General features: G+C 59.3%; 1 protein-coding gene across 1 annotated transcript in view; it reads right to left on the bottom strand.

The window, feature by feature from the left end:
* The window catches only part of SPOCK2 (SPARC/osteonectin, cwcv and kazal like domains proteoglycan 2), a 14,524-nt gene extending 6,455 nt beyond the window's left edge, over nt 1-8,069 (bottom strand). The window contains exons 1-7 of the mRNA XM_023755139.1: nt 7,875-8,069; nt 6,526-6,571; nt 6,193-6,307; nt 4,199-4,313; nt 2,232-2,346; nt 1,751-1,870; nt 396-614 (exon numbers count right to left, since the gene is read on the bottom strand). Of these exons, the coding sequence (XP_023610907.1) occupies nt 396-614; nt 1,751-1,870; nt 2,232-2,346; nt 4,199-4,313; nt 6,193-6,307; nt 6,526-6,571; nt 7,875-8,069 (925 nt within the window). The remainder of the gene's footprint in view (nt 1-395; nt 615-1,750; nt 1,871-2,231; nt 2,347-4,198; nt 4,314-6,192; nt 6,308-6,525; nt 6,572-7,874) is intronic.
* Nucleotides 8,070-14,452: the final 6,383 nt, after the last annotated feature.

Raw genomic sequence — 14,452 nt, 5'->3', positions numbered from 1 at the left:
CCTAGTGCAAGTGATCCCCTGTAGCAGTTGTTTGGGTTTCAGTATCTGATGCAACATCTCTGAGGCTAAGGATCACACAGTGGAATCATGGAGAAGCCCAAGTCCCAAGCTGCTTTAGCTTCAGGCCCTCCCGCCCCTTCCAACACCCTCCACGGGTCCCCAGAAATGATACATGGATTGTTGGTAACGCTCTTCCTTTAAGAAGGCGAACTGCATAAGCGTCAGGACTCACCTGGCAGCCTGCCAAGGAGGGACTTTACGTGCTGGCCTCACTGAGAGAGTCCAGGGGCGGGTGGGCTGACCAGGACAGAGCCCCTCCGACCCCACAGGGAGCCTGGGGCGGGGGCGGGAGCTGAGCCGGGGGCGGGGGGCCGGGCCCAGCCAGGGCCACTCACTTTCCCTCCAGAAGCAGAGGCACCACTCGGCGGTGGAGACGCGGCCGTCCTTGTAGGTGTCGCAGGAGTTGAAGAAAGGGCGGATGCAGACCTCGTACTTGTCCAGGTTGATGGCGGCCAGCTCCGTCTGGTCCAGGAAGAGGTCGGCGCTGGTGTCCAGCTTGGAGAACATCCAGCCGATGGAGTCCTTGCAGCTGGCGCCCAGGACCTTGTCCAGGCCTGGGGAGAAGACCAAGGTTCCACCATGCTCAAGGTAAAGAGCCCCGCCCATCCGTCCATCCATCATCCGTCCATCCGTCCATCCCTCCACCGCTCCGAGCCCCAGCCCTCTGGTTCAGGCCAGATCCATCCCTCTGCCTCCACCTAGAACTGCACCGAAACCATCAAAACCCTGTTTGAAAGCCCTTCAGAGAAAATAATTCCTTACCTGCTCTTGGCTACATTTCAGCTCTCCCTACAGATTTTTGTGGTTGTTGTTAATCCTCACCCAAGGATATTTTTTCCACTGATTTTTAGAGAGAGTGGAAGGGAAGAGGGAGAGGGGGGACATCGCTGTGAGAGGGACACATTGAGTGGATGCCTCCTGCACACACCCCATCCGGGCCGGGGATCTAACCTGCAATCCAGGTACATGCCCTTAACCAGGAATCAAACCCACAACCCTTCGGTGCCCAGGCCAGTGCTCTAACCACTTAGCAACACCAGCCAGAGCTCTCCCTACCCATTTGAAGAAGTTCTTTCTGCCCAGCCAGTGTTGCTACGCAGTTGAGCATTGACCTATGAACCAGGAGGTCACGGTTCAATTCTCGGTCAGGGCACATGCCTGGGTTGTTGGCTCGATCCCCAGTGGGGGGTGTGCAGGAGGTAGCCGATCAATGATTCTCTCTCATCATTGACATTTCTATCTCTCTCTCCCTCTCCCTTCCTCTCTGAAATCAATAAAAAAAAACTTTTTAAAAAAAAAAGATGTTCTTCCTATTAGCTAACCTGAATCTGCTGCTCCTGTTCTGAGGTTTAGGCTCTTTTAGGGGCTCAGAGTCTAGGACAGCCGTGGGCAAACTACGGCCCACGGGCCGGATCCGGCCCGTTTGAAATGAATAAAACTAAAAAAAAAAAAAGACCGTACCCTTTTATGTAATGATGTTTACTTTGAATTTATATTAGTCCACACAAACACTCCATCCATGCTTTTGTTCCGGCCCTCCGGTCCAGTTCAAGAACCCATTGTGGCCCTCGAGTCAAAAAGTTTGCCCACCCCTGGTCTAGCAGGAGGGAGCACAAGGCGGGCTGGCCCCAGGGCACACCTGTCTCCCCACCTCCCCCCTCCTCCCAGGCAGAGCAACGGGCTCCTGTACCACTGGCCGGGCCGCCTCCGCTGCTGGCTGAGCCGTTCTGCTTGGAGTTCTCATGCAGGAGCTGGAACCAGTCCCGCAGTCGATCCCCCAGGTCGGCCAGGTCCTGACCCGTGCAGGTCTCTGCAGGACAGAGTGGGGGCGGGGGGAGGTGAGTGAAGCATGATCTTAGCTTGAGATGCTGCCCTACAGGCCAGGAGGCGGGCAGCTGTCAGGGATGCTGTAGAAAGGGAGCTAGAAATTGGAGGCTCCCTCCCCGCCCTCTCCCCGCCTTCTTCCTGCCCCTCACTCCCCAGCACTAAACACACAGCACAGGCTCCCTGTGGCTGTGGCCCAAGCCCTCCTGCTCTGTTAACCAGCCAGCCCACCCCCAGGCCTGTCCTTGCTTGTGCCACTTCTCCCTGCTGCTCTGCAAACCACCCCGGAGCCCTGGCGGGGAGACCCGGCCCGCCCACCCTGGCTGTGGCCCGGCACTCGGCATTACCTGCTTTGCCATCCGTGGTGGAGCCGGTGGCCTGCTCCGTGGGGCAGGGGCAGGGGCCCTCACATCGCACAGCCAGCTGCTTGCTGCTCAGGCAGGCCTGCTGCTCCAGCTTACACTGCTCAAGGCGAAAGGTCAGTGGGCGATGGGGTCTCACCCAAGGGTGCCCTGCAGCTGGGGGCATCTACTTGGCAGCCACATCTGCCTTCCCCATGACTGACAGGAGGAGAGCGCCCATGAACAGCCCACCTGGTCCCTCTGGTGGCCAAGGGCGCACAGTGCAGGGGCAGCAGGCCCAGGAAGGGCTTAGCAATGGAAGGCGCCCAAGAGCCCCACTCGGCACCAGACTGCCCTCTCTGCACCTTTCTCTTTCCCAGGACACCCATGTCCTCATCCTCTCACCCCCAGCCACCCACCTGCCCTGTTTAGCTATTGCTCACCCTCTCCTTGCTCTCACGGCCTCTCCTCCCACTCACCCTAGTCCCTTGGTCCCTGGGTCACTGGCTGCTGGCCCCCTCCCTCAATGGCCTTCCCACGGCCACCTCCATGGGCTTTGCTCAGCTCTCTTGACAACAAACAGCTGCGGCTATCGAACATCTGCTAATTCTTGAGCTTTCACTGAAACCACTGGGCTGCAGCTGTTAGCCAACGCCAGCTGCTGAGGGACCCCCCCCCCCTCCACTCCTTGCCCTTAAAGCTTTCCCCTGGTGGTGTCTGCGTAAGGCGAGGCGGGCGGAGTGCTGTCTCCAGCATTATCTCGCGTGGTCCCTTCAGCTCTGGGAGAGAACTGTGTTTCTCGTGCTCAGCAGAGAACATGGGGAGCTCAGAGAGGCTCAGGGCCTGGGATGGAAGCCAGACCTCCTGGTGCCTCTACCTCCCACAGGGCAGCACCCTGACCCTCAGACCATAGCCCTCTCCGACTCCCGCGCCCTCTGTCAGCCCCTGTCTCCTTGGTCTCCCCCTGCCTTCTCGGTGCAGCTCCTGGCCTCAGCCTCCAGCTTTATTCTCTCCTCTCCCTCCCTTAAAGGGTGACTTCATCCCCACCCTACTTCACTCATCACCCCCAGGGAGGGCGGACCGGTTCTTAAATCTGCACGTTTCCCCCAAAGGCGTCTTAAGCCCTAGATCCCAACCCAAGCCAACAGTCAGCGTCCTCCAAACCCCCAACTCCTCGTGGCTGCTAGAAGCACTCACAGTTAGCACCGTACTTCCATGGCCTTTTAACGTTTATAAAATGCTTTCACAGACATTGTATCATTTAATCCTCACAAAACCCCATAAGGTGGGAATTCCTTCCCACATCGTCACCTCCTGGAAGGGTAATTCCTCTGCCCCAGGATGCCCAGGCTCGCTGGTGAGCCCCATCCCCTCCATGTGGAACCTGCTGGTGGAGAGCTTGTCCTTCTCCCCCAGTCACTGGACCACAGAGCTCCTTCCTCCCACAGCCCTTGGGACTGTCAGAAGGCTCTTTCCTCCTTTACTCTAACTCAGCGGTTCTCAACCTGTGGGGCGCAACCCCTTTGGGGATCGAACGACCCTTTCACAGGGGTCGCCTAAGTCCTGCATATCAGATATTTACATTACGATTCATAACAGTAGCAAAATTACAGTTATGAAGTAGCAACGAAAATGATTTTATGGTTGGGTCACAACATGAGGAACTGTATTAAAGGGTCATGGCATTAGGAAGGTTGAGAACCACTGCTCTAACTCCTGTCACCTGCCCACCTGCCTCTTCCAAGCCCCACCCCCTGCCTGCACCTGCCTGAGACCTGGGGCAGGGTCTGGTGCAGAACCTCGGTAGCCCCAGCCCAGGGCTCAGGTGCTCCTGCTCTGATTGGCTACATTGAATGCAGGACCCCTATCTGCCCTGGAAGTCCCTCAGGAGGCCCCGATGGCTGTTCAGTCCTCTGTTCCCTGTGGCCTCAAGTGCATCCCACCCCCATCCCCATGGGGTGAGGGTTCCTCACCACGGAGCTGTAAGTGTGGCCGTCAGAGCCGCAGACGGAGGCCAGCTGGGCCATGTGGCAGGGCTTGCAGGCGGTATCTTTGTTTGCGTGGAGTTTCAGGGCAGGCTGCTTGATCCTACAGGAGGAGAGGGGTGGGGAAGGCACGGGATAGAGGTGAAAATGAGAGAGGGCAGGGAGAGAGAGGGCTCAGGAGACGGGTCCCAACAAGAACTGGTCCCGGCAATCCAGAGTAGATGCAGCCGTGCCCCTGCCCGCGCCAGCCACCCCATCACCTCCAGCCAGACCCTCCCGCTCACATGGCATAGACTCCCCTCCCCTTTGTGGGGTTACTGAGTCAGCAGGGCCTTGGGGCAGCAATTCCAGGCTCTGCTGTAAGACGTAAAAGGGGGTCACACTTCGCTTAAGGGGTCAGACCCAATCAGAGGTTGCACACTGATGGGCCGCAGGCCATATCTGCCTTGCAGACTCATTTTATTTGGCCATCAGAGTTTGTGTTTTTAATTGAATTATATACAAAATAGAAGAGTTCACATAAAAGACTGCATTCCTGGCCTTTCACCACTGGGCATTCTGCAAAGTGTGACAGTCCTGGTCCAAAGTTCCCACACAGCCCCTGCCACAGGGCCTGGGCTCGCTGGAGTGGCCCGTCACTGGGCTCTCTTCACAGGTTACACTGCCTGCCGGCCCCTGTGGGCAGCTAAAGCTAACCCCAAGTCTCTGGTCTCTGAGTCTATGATGAAGAAAAAGAGGGGAGGGAACTGGGACCTTCACTAGGCGTCTTGGCACCAGGAAGGGTCTTGTCCTTGGGCTACAGTTAAGGCCTCTAATGCCCCTCCCCCCTCCTCGAGCCTCAGAAGCTGCAACCTTAACCTTCTCCTGAAGTCATTGCAGGTCAGAGCTGGAAGGAACCTCAAGTGATCCGGGCCAACCTATGTGTCTCACAGATGCGGACGCCCAGGCCCAGGGAAGGGCCAGGACTTTCCCAGGGCCCACAGGTCTGGTGACCGATCTCTCGGTGTGGTGGCCTTCAATCTGTCCACAGATTCTCTAACACTCCTCCCCTCAAAAGATGGAGCTGAATTCTCCGCCTCTGGAGAGTGGCAGTACTTCTGACTCGCTCCTAACACATGGAAGTGGCAGAAGTAACGCGGGATTTCCGAGACGGGGTCATAAACGATGTGGCTTCCCCCTTGCTCACTCTCTCCCCAGGTGGCTCACCTTAGACCAGTGGTCGGCAAACCGCAGCTCGCGAGCCACAGGCGGCTCTTTGGCCCCTTGAGTGTGGCTCTTCCACAAAATACCACGTGCGGGCACACACGTACAGTGCGATTGAAACTTCGTGGCCCATGCACAGAAGTCAGTTTTCAGCCTGGGCGAGTCTATTTTGAATAAGTGGTGTTAGAAGAAGTGGGGGTACGTTCGCTGAGGTCGACCCCTCAGATTGAGGATGTTTTTAGCAAAGGCCAGCTTAGGAGTGCCCTAATTAAGTTAATAACAATGTACCTACCTATATAGTTTAAGTTTAAAAAATTTGGCTCTCAAAAGAAATTTCAATCGTTGTACTGTTGATATTTGGCTCTGTTGACTAATGAGTTTGCTGACCACTGCCTTAGGGGAAGCCAGATGCCATGGTGTGAGGACATTCAAGAATCCCTACGGACAGGCCCACTGTGACTGGGAACAAAGGCCTCTGGCCAACAGCTGTGCCGGGAGCTTGGGGGTGAATCCTCCAGCCCCAGTCCAGCCTTCAGATGATACAGCCCTGCCAGCATCTTGGCTGTAACCTCGTGAGAGACCCTGAGCCAGAACCATCTGACAGAACCAGATTCTGACCCTCATAAAATGTGAGCTAACACATATTTGTTACTTTAAGACACTACGTTTTGAGGTCGTTTGTTTCCCGGCAATAGGTAACTAATACATGGGAGAGGGTGTCAAGCCCTCGCTCTTGAAGCAAACCCTCTCCAGGGCTCCCGCCTCCCCAAACCGCTCACCTGTGCTCCAGCTTCTTGCGGCTGATGCACATGGCCCGCTGGAAACCCTGGGCGATGCACACCTTGTGGCGGCTGCACTTCACCTTCTGGCAGGGGTCCTTGGTGGTGTCCAGGGCTGCAGGCACACGGTCAGAACTCAGGTCAGCTGGGAGTCAGTGCCAGAGATCCCGGGAGCCCCCAGCCTCGCTTCTGAGCCCCCAAGTCCCTGCCTCCAGCAGCTCTTGATAACCAGAGCCCCTCAGCTCCTTGGCTGCCCAGGGTCAGGACTTGCCCGCTGGCCTCAAGGCTTCCTGGGTGTCAGTCACCTTCCCTGGCCTGGCAGGGGCATGTTACCTTCATCTCCTTGCTGACTGTCCTCCCAGCTCTTGATGTAATCATCCTAGGAAAGGACAGAGGGGGAGGAGAAGGGAAGGGCTAAGACTCACACCTCAGAGTGGAGATTCAACTCCAGGCCCAGGGAGGACAGGGCTGGGCTACTGCTTGCACATGTAAATTTTTCACCATCTTGGTGGCTGCTCAGTTGACCCCTGTCCACCCAGGCCCTGCCAGCGGCCTCCCCCAAACCCCTAAACCCATGTCCAGAATCCCTTCCAGCTTCTCCCATAAGTTCCTTTTCCACCCCCATCCTCTCCCCATCTCTCCCCCCCACCCCCCGGACAATCCCACACTGAATGCTACAGGGAAGTCAGGGTGAGGGTGCAAAGAGAGGAGGGGGGAGTGGAGCATGTGGCTGCAGAGTGATCATATGCAATTGGGCCCAGGCAGTACTCACCTCCACCTCCTGGGGATCGGGAGCAGCAGCAGGCCGTGGGAAACGAAGCAGGAGAGAGGGAGAGATGGGGATTTCAGTGAGGCCCACCCTCAGACCCGTGATCTCTGGGCTCCCCGCCTCATCACGTGGCTGTGGGGCACTGGGCACTGGCCTTTCATTGCTATGGTCCTCTGACCTCTAGAGCCTCTCACTGGAGGCCAGTATCCCTATGTCTTCACCACAGACAGCTTAAGACCTGGCCCACTTAGGGTCAGCCCAGGAGCAGTCGGGGTGAGGCCCATGGCATTGAGGGGTGAGGCCCATCCCACTCCTCCTGACCCTGAGGCTGTTCCCAACTGCTCAGCCCTGTCTCCACCATCAGGACGAGGTCTGAGGGGCCCATAGCACCTGGGAAAAGTGATTCTCACACCTGTGCCCTGGGTGCCGCAGAAACACCACCCTCACAAAGGGAGGGTGCGTCCCTTGCCAGTCCCTCCCCTGGCCGTGCCCACCGTGACTGAGGCGGAAGGAGGCCCTCCCTAGGGTGGCCCGGGGACTGCTTTCCCTCAAGGTCTGACTCTCCTGCAGAGCTCAGACGGTGCAGAGAGCGAGGGGGCCAGCGTCCTCAGGTACCACGTTCCAGCCACAAGCCCTCAGGTTCCGAGGGTCCTGAACGGCCCTCTGAGGTCATCCTGCCCAGCCCCTCGGTGTACAGGAGAGGCTGGAACCCCAGAGACAGGAAATGGCCTGACCCAGGTCGCACCATCACAGAACCCAGGTCTCCTGACACCAGCACACGCCTCTCTTCTGGCTACAACATACAGACTCCAAGACAGGAGGCACCTGGCTGGTCACGCCCCACCTGCTCTGGCCTCAGGACCGTGGGCCGAGGAGTGGCTGAGGCAGAGCAGCTCCACGCAGCCTAGCTCACTGGCAGGACACTCCCAACACGCCTGGTTTCCCTCCTGTCCCCAGTTGGGGGCGGGGGGGGCATTGCTGAGAACTGGCAAACAGGGTGCTTCCGGTGGAAGCTCTGCCAGGCAGGCAGGAGGGCTTCTGGGGACTGGAGGCTGGCGGTGCCAAGGAGCCAGCTGCTGGCCTCCTCTGGATGGAGGTAGAGGGGCATGAGGAGCCACACACAACTGCCCACTCATCCAGAGTCCCGTCCCCCCAAGGGTCAGAGGTGTGCAGGGGTGAGGTGGGAAGGGGCCAGATGCCTGTCAGGCCTGGGGGGGGAGGGCACAGGGCTCCTGATCACCGGGCAGCCACATGGGGGCAGCCAGGGGCACAAAGGAGGGCAGGCACCACGGCTGAAAGGCCGGACAGTGGCCAGGGACAGTGGCCAGGGCCGAGCAGGCACTGGGTCAGCCCCCCGGTAGAGTGCACGTGGTCAGGTGTGTACTGTGCTTCTGCACACAGCGCCTGCAGGCGTGCAGGGCCTCGTCTATGAGCGTGGCATATAAGCACACGTGTAAGCAACAGTAGGGAACAGGGACACTTCCAGGCAGCTCACCCAATGCCAGATGGTTTTTATCTAGGAACAAAGTAACAAAGCCACTTCTCCCAGCAGCCTCCAGTTCTCACTTGAGCACGAAGGCCCTCCCTCCCACTTGATCTTCCAGACTCTTCCACTGAGAGGGGGTGAGGCAGGGAGGGGAGGGGAGGGAGAGAGGCAGGCAAGAAACCAGCAGACCGCTCCCTGGGAGGAGGCGGTGGCTTGCACCAGCCCTGCTCTTTCTGTCCTGCTTTCCCGTGCATCTCTTTGTTCACATCCCTCGGTGTCTCTCTCCTCTTTCTCTCTCCTCCTCACTCTGCCCACATCTGTCCCGACCACATGTCCAAGCAGCCACGTGTCCCGCTGTCCGTGAGCCCAGGAGCAGCAGGAGGAAAGCCTCCGAAGGGGCTTCCGGAGAACCTGGCCAGGGCCACCCCGGGCACTGGACAGTCCAGCCCAGCGCCAGGCTCAGGCCCCACCCAGTTCCTCAGGGAACTGCCTGAGCCCCAGGCAAGCTCCTAAGGAGACCGCAGGGCTAGGAGCTGAGCCCAGTTTCCCGCATGTGCTAGGGCCCAGGGAGGCCAGCCCAGACCCGGCCCTTCCTCTCCAGGAATCCTCCGGACAGAGCGTCCTCTCCGGTGCCCACTCCGCCTGATGAGAGTGGAGGCTGAGAGTGGCCAAGGGCTGCGGCCAGGGTTACAAGGTCGGAGCACAAGCAGGGCCGCCATCAAATCTGGATCTTCCCGCTGCTCCCTCGTCCCCGGAGGGAGTGCATGCAGGCTGTGAGGAGGATGGGACTTGGCTGTCCCCAGCCAACAAGGGCTGTGTGCCCACACCCACCTGCACCTGAACCGGAATTGGGGGGGCTGTGTGCCCCAGACCCACCTGCACCTGAACTGGAATGGGGGGGGGCCCTGTGTGCCCAGACCCACCTGCACCTGAACTGGAATTGGGGGGGGGCATATGGTGTCAGCCAAGGGCCTCCAGGCCGGCTCACCCACACTCTCACCCACCCCACCGCCTAACCCCCAGCCATGCTGTGAGCCTTTGGAGCTCAGTACAAAGTGGGTCTCGAAGGTCAAGACCGAGAACTTTTTATTAGAAATCTAGGGGAGAGTGGGCGGGGAAGAGGGAGCCTTGAGAAAGGAGATTTCACCATCCAGCTCTTTCGTTAGAGCCCTGGCGGGGAGCTATCTCCACTCCTCCCTCTCCTCCCCTGGTCAGCCTGCAGGGATCGAGCCCCTGCTGTATACAGTGCTGTCCTCCGTTCCAGCTGCGCTGTGTCCACGTGGTGGGTGGAGGGAGGCTGAGTGCTCCGGGGCCCAGGAGCCTCACGCCCAGGAGTGGGAGCAGCGGGCCGAGGGGTGAGGAGAGGGCCCGGAGTCGCACAGGATCCCACCTCCCTTGCAGCGCCGCTGGGCAAGCAGCTGGCTGTGGGAGCACGGCCCCGATCTCCTGGGACTCCAGGAATGAAAGGAGATGGCGCCTGGGAGGTGCTTGGTGTCCAAAAAACACTCAACAAATAAAAGCTATCGTAGCAGAAGAAGAGGCCATGGACTTTGGGCAGAGGAAATGGTGGGGGGTCAGAAAACAGGTAGAGCGAGACCTGGAGGGAAGAGAGAGGCCACCACGGGGCAGCAGAGACCAGAGCGAAGTGAAGGTCTCCCCAGGGGAGTCCGGGGAAGGGGTAGAGGCAGCACCCGGGACACACGGGCCCCCGCGGCCGATGGGGCAGGCCCGTCTATAAGCGGAAAAGAGGTGCTGGCTGGCGAGTGTGACTGTGCCTTTCTGTGCGCAGCGTCTGTCATGGTGCCCAGTGGGCCGCTGGCCGTGGTGCGAAATGGCCTGACAAAGGGCTCCAGGCGGCAGGGTCTCCTGGGGAAGACGGTGCCTTCCATCTGCTTTTGCTACGGACGGGCGGCTGGGTGGGGGTGGGGGGGTCTCATTCCCCCTGAGAAAAGGGGTTCCGCTCTAGAGCTGGGCGGGTCGGAAGGAGGATGGGTCCCAGGCTGAGATCCAAAGTTCTGGGCGAAGGACGAGCATGTCTGTCACCTGGTGCTCTCAGCGGGTCAGCACAGCCAGCCGTGACCCTTGCACACGGCAGCTCAGGGAAACACGCCCGGTGCGTTAAAAGCGGGTCCTCTTTAATAGGTTTTCGTGTCTGACTTCCTTTCCCTCTCAATCCTGCGAAGCAGGCAGGACGGCTAGGATCAACCCCATTAAAAAGCGAGGAAGCTGAGGCTCACAGAGGCAGAGCAACAGATGAGAGCGTGAGCCGGGACTCCAGGCGGGACCCAAGGGGACCCTGCAGCCCCCCTTGCAGGTAGGTGGGTCTCTTGTTGAGGGGGGCAGGGAGGTGGAGAGGGCTTTGGACCAGAGCCTGCTCTAAACGTGGCTCATTGTGGGGCCTCAGCAAGTCACTTCCCCTCTTGGGGCTGAGTCCCCCTCTGTGCCAGGGTACCTCTCAGCTGGGGCTGCACGTGAGAACCCCCCACAGAGCTCCTTAAACCATCCGGTGCCCAAGGGGTCCTGTCTTGTCTTCATTCCCAGCGGAGCCTGAGGTGAAAGGAGCAGCTATCCTCTCCCCGGGAGGGAGCCTCACAGCCAGCTGATGTTCTCTCTGCCTGAGGACACGCTGCTCACGGAACCGGAACCGGCTCCTGACTTCCAGGCCTTTTCCTCTGGCTGCACAGCATCCCGCCCTCTCCAATCTTGCGACATCAACATGGAGCCAAAGAAGCTGCCCTGCCCTTGTCCCCCTCCTGTCCACTCCCCTCCTCCTCTCTCTGGCTCGCCTCCCTTCATCACAGCCCCCCTCCTTCCCTGCCAGCCGTGGCTGCAATCCCAGCAGCGTTCCCCAGGGGGGTCTCTCCGAGTCCTCCCCCTCACGCTGCTGCAGGCACAGGGATCTCTCTATAACACCCCCTCACGCTGCTGCAGGCACAGGGATCTCTCTATAACACAGTTCTGAACACGTCTCTTCCCCCGTAAGAACCCTTCACTGAGGACAGAGACCATATACAGCTCCTCTGTCCATGCCCAGCACCAGCACCAGCACAAGAATAACAGCTCACGTCTTTCTAGCAATTCCGCGAGGAGGTGCTGCACTAAGCGGTTTACGTTCATGGGCTCATTTACTCTTCACAACGACCTTAAGAGAAAATGACTATTGTTACCCCACTTCTCAGGTAACAAAATCAAGGCTTGGAGAGGTTCAGGCACTTATTCAGGATCACACATCAATTGCACAGCAGAAGAGTACTGGGGGCCCCGGGACTGTGATTCCAGAACCTGTACCTCCCAACCAGGACTCGGTACTGCTCCATACAGTCCCAGGCCCGGGGCTGGACCCAGAAGGCCCCATCCCAGCCGGGGAGGTTTCTCCCATTCCACCAGCTCTGCTTCAACCCCCAGGCAGGGGTCCTGCAGCAGAGAGGGGGGACGGCAGTGGCGGGGGAAGACACTGGGCCCCCCCTTCTCCAGGCACTTTCCAGAAACCCCTTGACATGCTCCTGGTTCCGCTAGTTTGGAGCTAACCCATCTCCTGCTTTGATCTCTGAGGCTCAGTGCAGTTGCCATGGAGACGGAGCCCACCGTGCCAAGCTGGGGGAGAGATGGTGGTGAGTGTGCAGGCCAAGCAGGGCCTTAGGGGCACATGCTGGGTGTTTCCTAGCGGTGTTTACTTCCTGTCATTTTAATTAGCACCCAAATCACCCGCTCACTTCACAGCTTGAATTAACCCAATCGCTCCCAGCCTCTCCATCTGGTGGGAGGAGGAGACGCGGCAGTAAGTGGAGCAAAGGAAGAGCAGTCCTCCCAAGGCCCCGACTTACTGGGCTAAAGCCCCTGGAACCCATCTCCGCCTGCCTCTGCTGCAGTGTGCTGGGGGCCTGGCCTCCGCTGCCGGCGAGGCTGCAGGCTACAGAGCCCTGCCCTCCCCCGACCCACCTCTGTGGCTGTAAGTGAGATGATGCCCTTGCCTTTCCCCCTGAGCTCGGGGGACCCCGTGCAATCTGTCTGAGAGAGCACCTCGTCAACTGGGAAGCTCTGTGCTTTCGAAAGATCGCTGACGCTCAGTTCTTTGGCACGAAAGGTGGGAGCTTGGGGGAGGGGGTGGACAAGATGCACTTTCGGGTCTCATGGTCACAAGGGGCCTCAAATGTCGACGTTTACATTTTTTATTGATTGCATTGGGGCGGCATTGGTTAATAAAATTATGTAGGGTTCAGGTGTACGATCCTGCAATACACCATCTGTATACTGTACTGTGTGTTCACCACCAGAGTCGAGTCTTCTTCCGTCACCGTTTACCCTCCCCCCACACCCTTAAGTACAGACTTTGGCCTTTGTCTCTCAATGAGGATCCGCAGCCAGAGGCACACGGGTGAGACCCAGAGATGCTCATCCTGAGACTTAACTAAACCACAACTCGTAACCCTGTGATGGCATTTCTTCATTTTGTAACAGATGGAGAACCTCTCACACTGCAACGAGGCCAGGCCTCTCCCAACCTCTGGAGGGCCCAGGGCCTGGCATTACTCCGCCTCATTCCTCAGGCGAGGGAGCCTCCCAGGGAGCCCAGTCCCCGAGGAGGCCCAGGAGGGGGAGGCTTGTGGCCGGGCCTCCTCCTGCTCCTCCCTGCAAACAGCCAGGGGAGCACAGAGTGAGGGACCCAGGAAGGAAGGAGGGGGCCCAGTGGGGCTCCCTCTCAGCGGAGGACTGACCCCCATCCCGAGCTGGCAGAAGGCATCTTGAGGAGGCAGGGCCCTCCGTGTGGAGGAGGGCGGAACGGGCAGTCATGACATATTTGTCCGTCCCTCAGAGGGAGCGGCAGAGGCCGTGAGGCCTGGACAAACAGAAGGAGACAGGTATCTGGCAGCCGCCCGGCCTCCCCTCTCCTCTCCCCTCGGAGGAATTTCCTCGGAGGCATAACTGTGCCTGTCACTCCCTGCATGCCAGGAGCTCTACCAGCCTCCGGTCTGCCCCACCAACGCCCTCCGCCGCCTCCCGGAGCCTGCCCTCCCGCTAATCCAGGGGCATCCGGGGCCATCCCCCGTCCTGCCGTGCCAGGCAGAGGCCAGGGCTGAGGACAGGGAGCTGCCGCAGACCCGTCTTCCTTCTGGCTCTCGGTGGGGCAGAGGGGAGATGGGTCCTCAGGTCCCTGCCCCTGTCTGGGTCTGTTTCTCCACCTATAGAATGCGGGGCTTCGTGCTTAATGCTTCATGTTGCAGGCTCCATGGCTCTGCTCCCCGGCTCTTCCAAAATGACACCTTTCAGGAGAGGGAAGGGAGTCTGAGCTACATTCCTCACCTGTGCAAGGGAGCAGGGCAGGAGCCAGCGGGCGCCTGCGGCAGAGGTAGGGCAGCAGCCAGCTGGCTCGGGCTTCCTGCTGAGCGCAGCCCTGACCTCTCCTCAGGCATCTGGGTGCCCTGCCTCCGGGGACCTGCTCTCCCCGAGGGAGCACAGGGCCGACAGGTGGCGGCCTGCTCTGTGGGCGCCCTGAGGTTGGGGTGGAGGGGGCTGAGCCCCACTCCCCAGGAGAAGTGGGGGGCTGACTGCAGTCAGGCCCGGACCCACAGGTACAAAGGCTGAGGGACAGGGAGGCCTGGGACAACCTTCCTTTGTGGTGTCACTCGCTCCCTTAGACCACAAGTGAATCTTTGGCGAGTCAGGGTGCTGGGTTCTAGTGTGCCTGTCCCACCTTTTGGGGTCCAAAAAGAAGAAGAGATCTCTCTAAGTAACCAGCATGGCTCAGCCCAGAGCCCCCGCTGCCCTGGGCCCTCTGCTGCCTGAAGAGGACAGGGAGGGGGTCAGATGAGGGTTAGCCAAGATCCTTTCTGGCTCTCACATTCCACAGCGCATACAATTACACTGAGCACCTACTGTGTACACAAACTCGCAGTGCAGTGCTCCGAGGACCGGCTGCTGAGGTACACCGAGCCGTCTATTCCCAGACCCTGCCCTCAGGGGCTTTCCCTGGGAGATACAAGACAAACACACATTAAAAATACCTG

This window comes from Myotis lucifugus, unplaced genomic scaffold (genome assembly GCF_000147115.1).
Source record: "Myotis lucifugus unplaced genomic scaffold, Myoluc2.0 scaffold_69, whole genome shotgun sequence".
NCBI lineage: Eukaryota > Metazoa > Chordata > Mammalia > Chiroptera > Vespertilionidae > Myotis > Myotis lucifugus.
The sequence above is the reverse complement of the archived record's forward strand: the minus strand, read 5'-3'. Positions and strand labels throughout refer to the sequence as shown.